Here is an 18,429-nt window from a genome sequence, read left to right on the forward strand (position 1 = left end):
CGCAGTGGTTAAGAATCTGCCTGCCAATGCAGGGGACATGGGTTTGAGCCCTGGTCTGGGAAGATCCCACACACCGTGGAGCAACTAAGTCCACATGCCACAACTACTGAGCCTGAGCTCTAGAGCCCGTAAGCCACAACTACTGAGCCTTCGTGCCACAACTACTGACGCCTGCGCACCTAGAGCCCGTGCTCCGCAACAAGAGAAGCCACCACAATGAGAAGCCTGCACACCGCAATGAAGAGTAGCCCCCGCTCTCCTCAACTAGAGAAAGCCCGCACACAGCAACGAAGACCCAACATAGCCAAAAGTCAATCAATCAATCAATAAATTAATTAAAAATCATGATAGAAATTTATTCACACTTATAAAAAATAATCTCGAGCACAACAGATAAAAGGGAAAAATATCTTCAAACTAGTCCCATACAAGAAAATAAAATAGATTTCCCATATTTGGAAAATGTTCATTTTTGGTTAATAAACGAATCCCAAATAAAACAATTTGAGGTATATCTTACATCTAAATTAAAGGAGTATGTTTGTAAGTCAACAATATAAAAATATATTAAAAAAATAAATGAAAGGAGTAGGCACTGCCTATGTTAGTGAGATGGTAGTGGAAAAGAGGTCTTTGCAGGGTGTCTTTCTCCCTGTAGCCTATTTTGTAGACTATCTCTAGTAAGCAATACACAGAAAAAGCCAAGGCAACGCTCAGTCTCTGACCAGAGAATGCTACTTCCAGCACTATTACTGAGGAAGTAATTTAAGTGGCTCAACAATGTAAGCAAGAAGCTAATGGCAAGCATAATATAAAATGCCAGAAGAAGTAATATGAAAAGTCGTTTTTAGAAGCCATAATTATGAACATGGAAAAATATTAATGACACAAATGAGACAAACTGATTATAATAATATAAAAACAAATACATATATACTCAGAACTTAAAATGAAACAGAATGAAGGAACCACAGGTAATTTTTATAATGTTCTATAATGCTATCAACTTACCTTTTTATTAAAAAGATCACTTTATTTTTATTTACGATAATCCCATCTTAAAATAGCATTTCAGTAGTATGCTATGAAAAAGAACACATACCTGATACTCGCCGATCAAATCTGTTAGGAACTGGAACTGCAAAACAAAGAAGCAATGTTTAGTCATCATTGTATCACATGACTCCATCTTTATCCTCCCTTTTTGCAAAGATCTTTGACAACAGAACTAGGAACCTCAATACCAAGTGGTGGATCAATTCATATTCTTCCATAATCAGCCAGAGACAGTGGTTCAACAAGATCACATAAAGACAATATAAAGAATAATGTATGTCTTTGAAAACAAGCTCTTTATAACTTCAACGTGGGTGGCAATTTTATTTCTGTTGACATCCAAGTTCCACCTAATTTGTATCACACCAAATGAATAAGAAGTCTACTAAATTTACTGGTAATTTTATGATATCAAATAGTTAAATTTTCTTCTTTTAAAGATAATCCCAAGACCTGCTAGACCTGCATTTTACATTTCATTTTAAAATAACTTAATGAGGGACTTCCTTGGTGGCGCAGTGGATAAGACTCCTCGCTCCCAATGCAGGGAGCCCAGGTTTGATCCCTGGTCAGGGAACTAGATCCCACATGCATGCCACAACTAGGAGTTCGCGTGCCCACGTGCCACAACTAAGGAGCCCACATGCCACAACTAAGGAGCTGGTGAACTGCAACTAAGGAGCCTGCCTGCCACAACTAAGACCTGATGCAACCAAATAAATTAAAAAATAAATATTTTTTAAAGAATAAAATAAAATAATGAGTATTACACTAAAATAAAAAATTAACCATGAAGTTATACTCTCCCTCAATACAGGTGGATTTTCTCCACCCACGGTCACTGTATTAATCAGAAAAATTGATCATGTTTTTAGGTTAAAACAACAAAAAAAAGTCGTTTCGCTAATTTTTCCTACTTTTCACCTATCATTCCTTATGTTTGATGGTTATCTAAATTCTTACCACTGAACTATATATCATTTAAACAAGGTGGAGGGACTTCCCTGGCGGTACAGCAGTTAAGAATCTGTCTGCCAATGCAGGGGACACGGGTTCGAGCCCTGGTCAGGGAAGATCCCACATGCCGCAGAGCAACTAAGCCCATGCAGCCCATGAGCCACAACTACTAAGCCTGCGTGCCACAACTACTGAAGCCCACGGGCGTAGAGCCCATGCTCCGCAACAAGAGAAGCCACCACAATGAGAAGCCCGCACACAGCAATGATGGGCAGCCCCCGCTCGCCGCAACTAGAGAAAGCCCGCAAGCAGCAACGAAGACCCAATGCCGCCAAAAACAAATTTATAAAAAAAAATAAACAAGGTGGTTTTTTTCACCTTCAAACATTAATCTGATTAATTTTATTTTTAAAATATATAAAATATGCCTTATAACCCTGCAAAAAACAGAAATTTGAGGATTAGTGAAAAACAAAGTGAAGACGGCTCAGAGAGCCAAACTCTAATGCGAGGTCTCTGAAACAAACATAGACCCAGGAAGGAGGCAAATCCTCATTCATCTTAACAGGATTAGGATTATCTTTTTGCACAGCACAGGGTCAAAGTCATGTTACTGGAACAAATAGGCAAATAGTCAAAAGAAAACCCCAGCGTTCCTGAAAGTACCTACAATAGTCTGTCACTACTTCTTCAATAAAAAGTGGATTAGTCAAAATTAATCCATCCACCAGGAAAGGAAGTGATTCAGTTCAACAAATATAGGTAGAGTACCTAGTATGTGCCATGCACTACAGTAGACAATTTGGGAGACATTAGTAAACAAAACAAAGATCCCTGATTTCATGGAGCTTGCTTTCTAGCTTGAGAGATGTGGGAGAGTTTCCTTTGATCATCTGAAACACATGTGCTTGTCACTCAGGCAGACAGATGAAATGTACACCAGCATAAACCCTCAACCCAGGCCTCATGGAATTTCCATAATTAAAACCCCATTAAACATTAGTATACAACCTAAAATTATAAAGTACACAGTGAAACAATTTAGTATGGGTGCTATCAGGGGATACTTCAAAGGGTGAGATATCAAGATTATAGAACTATCATAAAGAAAGAAGAGTATGTTTAAAACAAAGACATAAAAGAAGGAATCAAAATTTTAAAATGCAAACTTAAAATCAATACTTTCGGGCTTCCCTGGTGGCGCGGTGGTTGGGAGTCCGCCTGCCGATGCAGGGGGCGCGGGTTTGTGCCCCGGTCCGGGAGGATCCCGCATGCCGCGGAGCGGCTGGACTCGTGGGCCGTGGCCGCTGGGCCCGGGCGTCCGGAGCCTGTGCTCTGCGACGGGAGAGGCCGCAGTGGTGAGAGGCCCACGTACCGCAAAAAAAGAAAAAAAAAAATCAATACTTTCATATATCATGCAAAAAAGACAAAATGATTTTTTAAATTCCTAAAGCACTCCCTCTGTGAAAGAGTTCAAAAGTACTTAAAAAAAAAGTGACTTGCAGTGTAAAATGTAATTAAAAACACAAACATGCTGCCTGATAAATCTATGTGTTATTTCATTTTAAATTAGTACACATCTTAGAAGCTTTCACAGGGCCAGAGGAAACAGCTGCAGTTGGAGCAAGATACAATGCCAAGGCACAGAGAATGTAATTAATGACTACAGCAGACAGAGACCATCTATTGTAATTTCACCACTGCTTAAATAGCCCAAAACAGAGCACATCAGAGTTTATGTGGGTCAAAGTATTCAACCAGTGTAAGTATGAGAAAATCTTCCAGCAGAAAACAATGCCTAAAATGCTCTCCTTTTCTATTATAAACAAATACATAGGGAATAGGAAGACTTAAAATTTAGGTTACCTGATCTGAAAACATGTGCCTCAAAAATATTAACAAATGCAATCTCAGTGGAAACTAAAAGTCATTATTCCTGATTAAATGAACTCATAAATGCTGACATACCCTGAAATTAAAACATGGTTCTTTGAGCAGGTAGAATATTTTATGTGGTGAATATTAAGAACATGCTGGAGAATTTGAAAACATTTCCCAAAGTCTCTCCTATTTTAAACTGAACATGACGGACAATAGAATCTTCACTATGAACATGGTAGAACACGGCATAAAAACCTGGAGAACAGGGACTTCCCCAGTGGCGCAGTGGTTAAGACTCCACCCTCCCAATGCAGGGGGCCTGGGTTCGATCCCTCGTCAGGGAACTAGATCCCACATGCATGCCACAACTAAGAGTTCATATGCCACAACTAAGGATCCGGCAAGCCACAACTAAGGAGCCCACATGCCGCAACTAAGGAGTCCTCGAGCTGCAACTAAGAAGCCAGAAAGCCACAACTAAGGAGCCCACCTGCCACAACTAAGACCTGGCGCAACCAAATAAATAAATAAATATTAAACCCAAACCAAACCAAACCCGGAGAACATAATCCAAGCACAGCTAGGGCAGGGCAAAGCTCAGGACTCAAGATTCTACAACTGCTGTGGCAAATAGGCACACTCAACTTAAAGCTGGGCTGGTAGGATGTTAGCAACACCAGCTGTGTACAGAGGCAAATAACAGAAGCAGGGCATTAATGAGGGCCTTGTGTTTGGAGGACCTCAGCATAGTAAAACATAGCACAGCACAGTAAATCTCAAAGGTGGACTACAAAGCAGCTGTTAGGGCAGGCCCATTAGAGTGGTTAATCACAACAAAGGGATTGCCAGGAAGGGCTGCCACCAATGGGTGGCAATTATGCTGAGCCTCCATAGGCGGGGGTGAAAGTGCATCTCTGGGCAGATGAAATAACTTGACGAAAGCCCCAAAGGCAAGAAAGTTTTTGGAGAGTGTAAATGTCCCAGGGTGCCTGGAAACATAGATGAGGGAGAAGCAGGGTGTCAAAGGAGGAACACTCAATGATGCAAGAAAAGTCCAAGAAAAGCACCGAGTAACCCATTTAGGGTTCTGAGACCCAATCAATAAACTATGGGACTCGTTGGTTCACAATTAAGAAAAAAGACAGAGAACGGAAGGGAAGGAAAACAGAGAAGACAAAAAAAAAAATCCACCATGATTTCACACACAAATTCATTCTGCTTTCTCTATGGGTCAGAAGAGGGAAAGAATGCTGCTATTCTTTCTTTTTAAATTTTTTTTATTTTTTAAATTTATTTATTTATTATTATTTTTTTTGGAGTATGGTTGCTTTACAATGTGATGTGGAGTCTGAGCATCAGTATTTTTTAAAAGCTCCCAAGGATGAAAATCACTGCAACAGCGGAGGGAATCAGATGGAAGCTACAAGGGTAGAAGCCAGGCTTCTCTGAATATACCTTATTTGGTTGACTTTGGAACCATGTAAATATTTTACATAATTATAAAATTAAATTTGAAAAAGAAATCCCCAAAACATAAAGCAAACTAACTGTATATTTAATTGGGAGGAGAATCACACAAAGAACTATTTCAAATGACTTTAATTGGATATCCTAGCAGGGTATACTCTAAAGATAACAAGCACTGAAGAAATAGTTTTCAGAAATAATACTGCTAGTCTACGATTCTGAGACTGTTATGTGGGCATTATGGGATAAAGAAAATGAGTAACTGTGCTATTGAATACTGGGATTTCTGGCATTAAAGGATATATATTAGGTTGAGTAAAAGCATTATAGTCCTAAGTTTAAACTGGAAATATGACTAACCTCTGGAGTAAAGAGCAGCCCTACCATGCATTTTATGATCTCTACTATTTTTTTTTTTTTTTTTTGCGGTACGCGGGCCTCTCACTGCTGTGGCCTCTCCCGCTGCGGAGCACAGGCTCCGGACGCGCAGGCTCAGCGGCCATGGCCCACGGGCCCAGCCACTCCGCGGCATGTGGGATCCTCCCAGACCGGGGCACGAACCCGAGTCCCCTGCATCGGCAGGCGGACTCTCAACCACTGCGCCACCAGGGAAGCCCGATCTCTACTATTTTTGTCTGAAGAGAAACAGTGCTCCTTGAAGAAATTGCTAATTCCTGGTCTGGAGCTAAACATGTAACAAGACTAGAAAATCTTCTACCAGAAATCAAGGACACTATAAAAGACTGCTACGATCATGTCAAAAGGAATTAGGAGAAAACCTGAAGAAGTTCCCATGACACAGAGATAGGATAATATGAGCATCAAATAAGAACAAAATGACAATGGATAAAACATCAAATACAGTTAAATCTTTAAATTTACACTGATTTGTTACAGGACTTCATTTGTCATCTTTGGCAGATGCTAGAGAACTTATTCTGAAAACAGGTAGATAAAAGCAAAGACTCATCGTTTATCCTGCCTTTTCTGAACAAACTATTCCACAGGGTAACCTAAGAGTTAATGAGGGGAAGTTTTTCCAGCTTATGCATGAAGAAGGAATGATAGAGGGACTTCCCTAGTGGTCCATTGGTTAAGAATCCGCCTTCCAATGCAGGGTACATGGGTTCGATCCCTGGTCAGGGAACTAAGATCCCACATGCTGTGGGGCAACTAAGCCCACACACCACTACTACTGAGCTTGTGTACCTCAACTAGAGAGCCCACGTGCTGCAACTACTGAGCCCCACGCTTGGAGCCTGCACCCCACAACAATAGAGCCTGCGCACTGCAACTACTGAGCCCACACACTCTGGAGCCCGTGTGCCACAACTAGAGAGAAGCCCACGTGCTGCAATGAAAGAGCCCGCATGCTGCAATGAAGATCCTACATGCCACAACTAAGACCCAATACAGTCAAATAAATAAATAAATAAATAAAATATTTTTTTAAAAAAGAAGGAATGATACAATTAGAACAATGCCATTTGCAACCCCAGTGAAATAACGGATATAGCCTAGGCAATGATCAACATGAACATCAGCATCATAAAGGAGAGACCAGTCAGTCTTAAGTGCCTTCTAATGGAAAACACATCAACAGCCATGAAACAGCTGGTGAGGGTAAGGGAGTGGGGTGGAAGAGGGACAAACCTGAATCTGATCAAGCCTATACAGCAGTGGTTCTCAAACTTTAGGGTGCATCAGAATCATTTAGAAGACTACAGGGCCCCTTCCTCAGAGTTTCTGATTCAATAGGCCTGGAGTGAAGCCAAGAATCTGTATTTCTAATAAGTTTCCCAGATGACGCTGATGTTATTGATCCTGGAACCTCATTTGAAAGCCACTGCTCTAGTGCCAATTATGAAATTAGAGGAAAAACAGGGGATGGGGAACTTTGATGCAAACATCATGGGGATGCAATCAGCAAACTGTACATTGTGAAAAAAATCTACAAAATAAACTTTATTCTACAAATAAGCTTCAAAGGAAAAAAGAGAGAGATCAAGAAAGATCCTATAGACTAAAAGAGACTAAAGAGATAAAGCAGCCAAATATAATTCTTGGAACCTATCTGGAGATGTGTGGAGAAGTTTGAACACAAATCAAATATTTGATACTAAGAAATTATTGTTAATTATTTTAGATATAATAAAAGTTTTGTGGGTATATTTTTAAAACTAGTCCTTAGAGATATAAACCTAAATACTTATGGATAGAATTATTTCTAAAATTTTTTTAAAAAGGAGGAAGGTGTGGGACTTCCCTGGTGGTGCAGTGGTTAAGAATCCGCCTGCCAATGCAAGGGACATGGGTTCAATCCCTGGTACGGGAAGATCCCGCATGACATGGACCAACTAAGCCCGTGCGCCACAACTACTGAGCCTGTGCTCTTGAGACCGTGTGCCACAACTACTGAAGCCCGCACGCCTAGAGCCCGTGCTCCACGACAAGAGAAGCCACCGCAATGAGAAGCCCGTGCACTGCAACGAAGAGTAGCCCCTGCTCACCACAACTAGAGAAAGCCTGTGTGCGGCAACAAAGACTCAACACGGCCAAAAATAAATTAATTAAATAAATAAATTTTTAAAAAAGTAAGAGGAAGCTAGTTTGAGTGGGAAAGAGTCATGAGCTGGGGCCACCTTGCCCCAGGTCAGGAGAACTGATTCTGAGAATCTTTCCCTAACTCCTTGTTCAGTAAAATTGTGTGGTAGCTTGAAACTGGCATAGTAATTAAATAAATGGGTAAATACTCCCAAAGAGAAATTAGCAAACACTATAAATTGAATCACCAGCCATGAGTTAATGGAGTTGGGGATAAGTAGATGGGGGGCGGTATTACACTATTCATCTTACTAGTGTCACTAATCGACATTTTCCATCATAAAAAAAAAGTAGAAAAGAAAATGAGCATTTCTGTAAGGGGACGGGGGAACCAGTGAACAGGGTAATTCTTTTCTTTTTTCAGTACGCGGGCCTCTCACTGTTGTGGCTTCTCCCGTTGCAGAGCACAGGCTCCGGACGTGCAGGCTCAGTGGCCATGGCTCACGGGCCCAGCCGCTCCGTGGCATGTGGGATCTTCCCGGACCGGGGCACGAACCCATGTCTCCTGCATCGGCAGGCGGACTCTCAACCACTGCGCCACCAGGGAAGCCCGAGTTATCTATTTTATACATATTAGTGTATACATGTCAATCCCAATCTCCCAATTCATCCCACCACCACCACCCCCCAGCCACTTTCCCCCCTTGGTGGACAGGGTAATTCTTATACAGGTGGTGCATTTACCACTCTGCAAAAGCACTGCCCTAACACATACTTCCAGCCAGTAAACACAGTCACTTATTCTGAAACAACCATTGGCACCCACAACCCCCTGTCCCCATCCACACTAGTACACTGGACATCTCTCTGGTCCTAAAGTACACACTGCCTAGAAGACCCATCTCTAACCCAGCCCCAATGTCCTGTCAAAGAAGACAGCGCCATTCCAAGGGCTGAGCATTCCTTCTCTATCACAGCACACAAAAATCCCATGTGTCTACTACATCACATAAAAAGCTCCTAAGTTGTAGGGATGGGGAATTTCCTACCACTTTTTGTCTAGTACAGGCCTTGTCATACACAGACACTAAATGTAAATGGGCTAAATGAATGATTGCCTATTACCTGGGCTGGAAAGGACTAAAAGCCATGCCCCCTTTCTTGGGTATATCATCTCATATTTGGCCACCAATTTAAGTTGAATTATAACAGGAATATAAAACTATTCTGACACCAACTGGTGAACTTCAATACAATTCTGATGCTAATGACCCAGAGTAGCATCAGATTCCATAGTTCAAGGACATGGTTCCCAACAAGACTGTCCTTACTCCAGTTGCACTTTGGTGGTCCGCAGGCCAACAACATTTCTGAACAACTGGCTACAAATTCAGAGGTTCCCACAACTCCTCAGGTTTGATTTGCTAGAACAACTCACAGAACTTTAGAAAGCACTATACTTATTATTACAGTTTTATTAGAAAGGATACAAATCAGGACTAGCCAAATGAAGATACACATAGGGCAAGGTCTGGAAGGGTCCTGAACACAGAGTTTCCATGCCCTCTCCTCATAGAATCAAGATGCATCAGGGACTTCTCTGGTGGTCCAGTGGTAAAGAATCCGCCTTCCGATGCAGGGGACACAGGTTCGATCCCTGGTCTAGGAAATAAGAACCCACATGCTACGGGGCAACTAAGCCCGTGGCACCACAACTAGAGAGCCCAGGCACCTCAACAAGAGAGCCTGTGGCCCGCAAACCACAGAGCCCACATGCCCTGGAGCTCGCATGCCACAACTAGAGAGAGGGAAACCCGCACGCCAAAAAGAGCCCACATGACGCAACGAAAGATCCCATGTGCTGCAACTAAGTCCTGATGCAGCCAAAAAAAAACAAGGAATCAGGGTGCATTACCCTCCAAGCATATCACCAACCAGGAAGCTCCACCAAGCTCTGATGTTCAGAGTCTTATTGGGGTTTCATTCCATAGATATGATTGACTGAATCAGGGGCCATGAGATTAACCTCCATCTCCAGCCCCTCACCTTTCCCCAGAGGTCAGATTGGCTCAAAGTCCCAGTGTTCTGATTATATGGTTAGTCTTTCTGGTGACCAGGCCCCATCTTGAATCATCTCATAAACATAAACTCAGATATGATCCAAGAGGGCTCATGAAAAACAAAAATACTCCTATCACTTGGGAAATTCTAAGAGTTTTGGAAGTTCTGTGCCAGGAATCTGGGACAAAGGCCAGACACATTCTTTATTATTCGACAAAAACAAACTGTGAAAACTCCCTAGCCAACTTACAAAAATAAAGACAAGCATTTAAAAAGATATGCAAGACCACTCGTTTTAGGGTGCTAAATCCCATTCTCACTTATTAGCATTTCAGATACCACTCATCTACTAGACTTATACACCATTTTTACAATTTGGTATGCATTAAATTGAACCATACTCTGAGAATTATCTACAGATTGCTAGAAAAAAACCCTGGAGCATCACCAACCAGATGGGGCTTCTCCTTCTGGTTGAGAAACCAACCCATTAGTTGAGCATTGGACACTTGGTCTAGTAATGGCAAGACAAATCAGCTGCCCTGTTAATGATCATGGAGTCACCAAACAAAAAAGGTTCAATCTTTCTGAAAAGAGCCATCAAGAACATGACAAAACGTGATAAATATATCTATTTACAGCATGAAGCAAATTCTCCTCTAATCATAATTTTACTTTTGTTTAAAAATAATGGATGCCTCAAAAAAAGTGTTTAATTATAACACTGCAAACTGAACAATAATTCTCCAGCCACTGGTTTATCCAAAAAATCTTTATCCAAATTTTGACATCACTAGTCACTGTCTTCACATACAATATCTTGTGGGTATCACATCTCAAAACTGTTGTTAACAAATTCCCTGGCAGATATCAGGTCTTGGACTAAGAAAAACTCAAGCCATCTATTTTTTTTTTTTTTTTGCGTATGCGGGCCTCTCACTGTTGTGGCTTCTCCCGTTGCGGAGCACAGGCTCCGGACGCGCAGGCTCAGTGGCCATGGCTCACGGGCCCAGCCTCCCCGCGGCATGTGGGATCTTCCCAGACCGGGGCATGAACCCGTGTCCCCTGCATCAGCAGGCAGACTCTCAACCACTGCGCCACCAGGGAAGCCCAAGCCATCTATTTTTGAATCTTAAATTCATTTAAATGGAACCTCAAATGCAAAAGAAAAATTACAAGCTAAACACGCCTACCTTTTTTAAAATTCCAGAGTCATACACTAAATTTTACACTAAACAGGAAAAACTACATGAGAAAAACTTATTGTGAGAATATAATACGCAAGAACAGCCCTAGCAGACCACATGTTTTTATCTTTTTAAATTTGAAGTATAATTGACTTACAATATTATATTAGTTTCAGACGTACAACACAGTAATTTAATATATTTATATACTACAAAATGATCACCCTGGTAACTCGTTATCATCTGTCACCATAAAAAATTATTACAATGCTATTAACTATATTCCCTGTGCTGTACATTACATCCCTGTGACTTACTTGTTTAATTACTAGAAGTCTGTACCTCTCAATCTCCCTCACCTATTTCATTCATCCCCCGACTTCACTCCCCTATGGTAACCACCAGTTTGTTCTCTGTATCTATGAGCCTGTTTTAATACATTTGTTCGTTTTATTTGTTAAATTCCACATATAAGTGAAATCATACAGTATTTGTCTTTCTCTGTCTGACCTATTTTGCTTAGCATAATACCCTCTAGGTCCATCCATGTTGTCATAAATGGCAAGATTTCATTCTCTTTTTTAGCTGAGTAATATTCCACTGTGAATGTATACCACATCTTTATCCATTCACCTATCAATGGGCACTTAGGCTGCGTCCTTATCTTGTAAATAATGCTGCCTTGAGCGTAGCGGTGCATTTATTTTTTTGAATTAGTGTTTTTCTTTTCTTTGAAAAAATACCTGGAAGTGGAATTGCTGGGTCATATGGTAGTTCTATTCTAAATTTTTTGAGAAACTTCTATACTGTTTTCCCTTAGCTTAAATATTCACCGCTATGAGAGTCAAGTAAGTAAAAGACAAGGCCTTGAATCAAGGGCACAAATAAGTAAAACCTTAGGGCTTCCCTGGTGGCGCAGTGGTTAAGAATCCGCCTGCCAATGCAGGGGACATGGGTTTGAACCCTGGTCCAGGAAGATCCCACATGCCGTGGAGCAACTAAGCCCGTGCACCACAACTACTGAGCTTGAGCTCTAGAGCCCGCGCGCCGCAACTACTGAAGCCTGTGCGCCTAGAGCCTGTGCTCCGCAACAAGAGAAGCCACCACAAAGAGAAGCCCGCACACCACAACGAAGAGTAGCCCCCGCTTGCCGCAACTAGAGAAAGCCCGGGCGCAGCAATGAAGACCCAATGCAGCCAAAAATAAATAAATAAAAGAAGTAAAACCTTAAATTACCCTTTAAATTAAATAACAGCTAAAGCAAATAACACTCCTCTCCAGTTTCTGAATAAGAGATGTCCCCAGTTTTTCTCTCCATTCTAAGCCACCTCCCCACCCGCCATTCTAGGACCTTGCTCCATCAGATGCTACCTCTCCACTGGCTCATTTCCCTCTTCATGTGAACATGCTAATTGTGACTCTAACCTAATAAAACAAAACCAAAGACCTTCCCTCATACCTGTACTTCTTCAAGCTACCACCAGGTCCTTTCTTTACTTCTTCAAAATGTACTCCCCATTCCTTGTCTGAGTCTTCTGCAGCCCCCGTCTCCCTCCCTCCCTCCCTCCCTCCCTCCCTCTCTCTCTCTCTCTCTCTCTCTCTCTCTCTCTCACACACACACACACACACACACACACACACACAAACACACACAAACTCCCTGACCCACTGGCACCTGACCTCTTCTACCACAACCCCACTGAAGCCTCTATCCTGTCCCTGGAATTACAGCTGGGTCCAATCATTTCAACACTGGCCTTACCCAACTTGACCTCTTCACTGCTTGCAACACCACTGATGCCCAGTTAGTTCCTACCTTAGCTCCCTTCTCTGTGCTCCCACAATATACTCTGTGATAGCAGTCTCCAAAATCAGCTCCTCAGTCATAAACTCACTCATGTACTCAAGAAGATCTTTTTAAGTATACATTATAGGCCTGGCTGTATGCTAAGTGCTGAAGACAAAACAAAGAAAATGAAAATTCCCCATCCTCACAGAGCTTCTGTTCTATTGAGAGAAAAATAACAAAAACCAAGTAAGAATTCTAGATCATTACTTGAGCTCTAATGTAACCATGTGGGGTGCTAATGAACCCCAACAACAGAGGGACCCACTCTAGGCAGGGCAATCTGGAAAAGCCTCTCTAAAGCTGAGGCTTAAATGAAGAGGAGCCAGCTGGTCAGAGCCACAGAAGAAAGATTCAGGAAGGACCAACAGCAATCACAGACTACTTAGAGAGAGAAAGAGCCAGGCAACAAGTGTAGCAGGCAAGGATGGATAGGGCAAGAGAGAGAAGGTAGAGAAAAAAATATGGATCAAATCTTGCAGGACTGTGTGAACCACAGAAGATATGTGAATTGCATTCCACTTGCAATGAGGGGATTTGAACTGAAGATTGATATGATCTGGTCTCCGTTTTAAAAAAATCTCCCCGGCTACTGGGTGGAGAATGAACTAGAGAGAGCAAGGCATTTGAGATAAGAAACTTCTGTGGTTGTCCAAGGAAAAGAAGAGAGCTAGGGTAGAAACACAGAAAAAGCAGACTAGGTATGAAACTCAAAGCACAGCAACAAAAGAAAAAAATAGATAAACTGAACTTTATCAAAATTTAAAACGTGTGCTACAAGAGTATAAAAAGACAACTCACAAAATGGGAAAAATATTTGCAAATCACATATAGGGTAAGAGACTAGTATCCAAAATATATAAAGAACACTTACAATTCAACAACAAAAAGACAAATAACCCAGTTAAAACATAGACTCAGGACCTGAATAGACACTTTGAAGAAGAAGATATACCAATAGACAACAAGCACATGAAAAGATGTTCAACATTATTAGTCATTAGAGAAATGCAAATCAAAATCACACCAAAGGGGCTTCCCTGGTGGCGCAGTGGTTAAGAATCCGCCTGCCAATGCAAGGGACACGGGTTCAATCCCTAGTCCGGGAAGATCCCACAGGCCGCAGAGCAACTAAGCCCATGTGCCACAACTACTGAGCTTATGCTCTAGAGCCCACGAGCCACAACTCCTAAGCTCACGTGGCACAACTACTGAAGCCCATGCGCCTAGAGCCTGTGCTCCTCAACAAGAGAAGCCACCGCAATGAGAAGCCCGCGCACCACAACAGAGTAGCCCCCACTCTGCCACAAGTAGAGAAAGCCCGCGTGCAGCAACAAAGACCCAACGCAGCCAAAAATAAAATAAATAAAATTTAAAAATAATAATAATACTGTATTGTATATTTGAAAGTTGCTAATAGAATAAATCTTAAAAGTTCGCATCACAGGGGCTTCCCTGGTGGTGCAGTGGTTGAGAGTCCGCCTGCCGATGCAGGGGACACGGGTTCGTGCCCCGGTCCAGGAAGATCCCACATGCCGCGGAGAGGCTAGGTCCGTGAGCCATGGCTGCTGGGCCTGTGCGTCCGGAGCCTGTGCTCCGCAACAGGAGAGGCCACAACAGTGAGAGGCCCGCGTACCGCAAAAAAAAAAAAAAAAAAAGGTCTAATCACAATAAAGTTTACCTGTGAGGTGATGAATGTTAACTAATCAGTTCACAATATATACATATATGAAATTATGTTATATACTGTAAACTAATACAACGTTATATGTCAATTAAATCAACTATACTCCAATATAAAATAAAAATTTAAAAATTAAAAAAAAATTTCCCAGTCTGATATTGTGATATAACAAGAAATATATATTTGGTTTTCAGCCCAGATTCCTGGCAGAGCTCCTAGAACCTCTGAAATTTCCTCAGTGACAGAGGTGAGAGGAGTCTTTTGTTATTCAAAATAAGTCCCTTTCAACCAAACTGAGTTTATGCTAATGAGGTGACACTTGAAAGATGAAGACCGGTTATGAGAAGAACAACCCTGTGATTAGAGGGCTGGAAATTTCAGCCCTACACCTTGACCTACAGGGAGGGACGATGAGCTGGGGATTGAGTTCATCCTTGATGATTTAATCAATCATGCCTATGTAATGCACCCTCCATTAAAAACCCTAAATGAAGGGGTTCTGAGAGCTTCCAGGTTGGTGAACACATTGAGGTATGGGAAGGTGGTGTGCACGGAGATGGCACAGAGGTTCTGTGCCCCTTCCTACATACCTTGACCTATGCATCTCTTTCACTTCGTTGTACCTAGTTGTATCCTTTATAATAAGCCAGTAACAGTAAGTAAAGCACTTTCCTAAGTTCCGTGAGCCATTTGAGCAAATTCTCAAACTTAAAGTGGGGTCATGGGACCCCAAATTTATAGCTGGTCAGTTCGAAGTACAGGAGGCCTGGATTTTTAATTAGCGTCTGAAGTAGAGAGCAGTCTTTTGGGACTGAGCATTAACCTGTGCAGTCTCCACTAACTCCAGGTAGTTAGTGTCAGAAGTGTCTTGAGTAGAGAAACAACAGTTTTTCTTTTACCTAGTATCTTTGTTAACAGTATATCCCCCTAGTACTCCAAGAATCATACCAGGTTCACCCCAGGTCAGGGTGAACCTTGACTTTCCTCTCTTCCTCACCTTCTAAAAGTAGGGATTCAATAATTCTTATCGACTCTATCAAAATAAGTATCTCAAATATACAGTCACACATTGAACATAAGCAGACATTAGATGAAGATAAAGGTTCAACATTCTTAAAATGAACAGAATTGAAAGTAAAACACTGAGAAATTTTTCCAAAAGTTAATTCTTTTCAAAAAATTTTAATACCTTGTGCTTCAAGTGTACAACAAATTTGGGTGATCATTTCATAATGTATGCAAAATGTCAAAACACGATGTAGTACATCTGAAACTAACATAATATACAGCATGTCAATTGCATTTTAAAAATTTTTTAATTGAAATATAGTTGATTTACAATGTTGTGTTAGTTTCAGGTGTACAGCAAAGTGATTCAGTTATACATATATATATACATATTCTTTTTCAGATTCTTTTCCATTATTGGTTATTACAAGATAATATTAAGTAGAGTTCCCTGTGCTATATACAGTATGTCCTTGTTGGTTATCTCTTGTATATATAGCAGTGTGTATATTTCAATCCCAAACTCCTAATTTATCCCTCCTCTCTTTCCCCTTTGGTAACCATAGGTTTGTTTTCTATGTCTGTAAGTCTATTTCTGTTTTGTAAGTAAGTTCATTTGTATCATTTTTTTAGATTCCACATATAAGTGACATCATACGGTATTTGTCTTTCTCTATCTGACTTACTTAACTTAGTATGATAATCTCTAGGTCCATCCATGTTGCTGTAAATGGTTTTATTTCATTCTTTTTTTATGACTGAGTGGTATTCCATTGTGTGTGTGTGTGTGTGTGTGTATCTCACATCTTCTTTGTCCATTCATTTGTCAATGAACACCTAGGTTGCTTCCATGTCTTGGCTATTGTAAATAGTGCTGCTATGAACACTGGGGTGCATCAACTGTATTTTAATTTTTTTAACTGTACAACAAATTTGGTATTCATATATATTGCTGGTAACTGTGTATACTGATTGACACAATCCTTCTAAAAAGCAATATGACCACATAGTACTTATTAAATGCCAAAAAATGTATCTTTTGACACAATAATTCTGTTTCTAGAAATCTATTCTAGGTAAATAAGTCAACAATGAAAAAAAAAAAAACAAAACACCTTATGCACTCTTTGAGAAGATACAGTCACAGCTGCAGCAGAACTCAGGTCTGCCGGCTCTTGCTTCCAGCTTCTGCTCCCAACTCACCACTGTTGGTTTTCCCCAAGAAACAAGTCTGTGAGGAAGCCTCACCACAGCCATGGCTCTTAAATATAACAGAAAATCACCCATGGAACCAGAGGTGATGATTTACCAAACTAGAATTACCCTAACCAACCACAATGTAAATCTCTGTCGAAGGCATGTGCTGACTTGATCAGAGGAGCAAAGAAAAAGAATCTCAAAGTGAAAGGATCAGTTTGGATGCCTACCAAGACTATGAGAATCACTACTTAGAAAAACTCCTTGTGGTAAAAGTACTGACTTGGGATCTTTTTCAAATGAGCATCCACAAGCAACTCATTGACTTGCACAGTCCTTCTGAGATAATTAAACAGATTATTTTTGTCAGTACTGAGCCAGGAATCAAGGTTGAAGTCATCATTGCAGATACTTAAATCAACTATTTTAATAAATTGTCAGTTGTTAAAAAAGAAGCTGGGGCTTTCCTGGTGGCGCAGTGGTTAAGAATCCACCTGCCAGTGCAGGGAACACGGGTTCAAGCCCTGGTCCGGGAAGATCTCACATGCCACAGAGCAACTAAGCCCGTGCACCACAACTACTGAGCCTGCGCTCTAGAGCCCGTGTGCCACAACTACTGAAGCAAGCCCACGCACCTAGAGCCTGTGCTCCACAACAAGAGAAGCCACCACAATGAGAAGCCCACGCACCAGAACGAAGAGTACTCCTGCTCGCCACAACTAGAGAAAGCCCGCACACAGCAACGAAGACCCAATACAGCCATAAATAAATAAAACTTATTTAAAAAAAAAGGAGCTGTATGCATTAAAGAAAAGTTTATACTAACAAATATTTGGAGGCAACCTAAATGGGGAATAATTATTATTATTTATAATAATAATATAATATACTAAATTTGCAAAATACAGTAGAAAAATCATTATGACAACAAAATACTGGCAAACTAAATCCAGCAGCATATTAAAAGGATTATACCTTACACCATGACCAAGGGGGATCTATCCCAAGAATGCAAGGTTGGTTCAACATATAAAAATTAAAATGTAATATACCACATAGTAAAAGAATGAAAGGGAAAAAACCACATGATGATCTCAATTGATGCAGAAAAAGCATCCGACAAAATCCAACACCCGTTTGTACCCAACAAACTAGGAATTAAAGACAATTTCCTCAACATAGTAAAAGCATTTATGAAAAATCCATAACTAACATCTTACTTAATGGTAGAAGACTGAAAAAATTTCCCCTAGATCAAGAACAAGGACGCCTACTTTAGTCACTTTTATTCAGCACACTATTGAAGGTCCTAGACAGAGCAATTAGGCAAGATAAATAAATTAAAAGGCATTCAAATTGAAAAGAAACAGAACTATTCACAAATTACATGATCTTATATATAGAAAATCCTAAAGAATCTACACGTTGCAGGATACAAGATCAACATACAAAAATCAGTTGTAGAGGGCTTCCCTGGTGGCGCAGTGGTTGAGAGTCAGCCTGCCGATGCAGGGGACGTGGGTTCGTGCCCCAGTCCGGGA

The 18,429-nt window shown here is 41.0% G+C and overlaps 1 protein-coding gene and 1 pseudogene across 3 annotated transcripts in view; one reads left to right on the plus strand and one right to left on the minus strand.

The window, feature by feature from the left end:
- The window catches only part of PRKAR2A (protein kinase cAMP-dependent type II regulatory subunit alpha), an 80,460-nt gene that overhangs the window by 41,058 nt on the left and 20,973 nt on the right, over positions 1 to 18,429 (minus strand). Inside the window, exons 1-2 of one of the 3 annotated variants that reach the window (XM_089919273.1) lie at positions 3,196 to 12,673; positions 1,103 to 1,138 (exon numbers count right to left, since the gene is read on the minus strand). In XM_089919273.1, the coding sequence (XP_089775399.1) occupies positions 1,103 to 1,138; positions 3,196 to 3,423 (264 nt within the window). In that variant the 5' untranslated portion in view covers positions 3,424 to 12,673. Of the gene's footprint in view, positions 1 to 1,102; positions 1,139 to 3,195; positions 12,674 to 18,429 lie in introns of those variants that run through there. The other 2 variants (XM_089919276.1, XM_022573221.2) reach the window with 2 other exon arrangements.
- On the plus strand, positions 16,905 to 18,161 carry LOC149748274 (small ribosomal subunit protein uS10 pseudogene; annotated as a pseudogene).

Source organism: Delphinapterus leucas, chromosome 10 (assembly GCF_059928025.1).
Source record: "Delphinapterus leucas isolate spDelLeu-1000000601 "Yukka" chromosome 10, BTC_Dleu_Yukka2, whole genome shotgun sequence".
Taxonomy (NCBI): domain Eukaryota; kingdom Metazoa; phylum Chordata; class Mammalia; order Artiodactyla; family Monodontidae; genus Delphinapterus; species Delphinapterus leucas.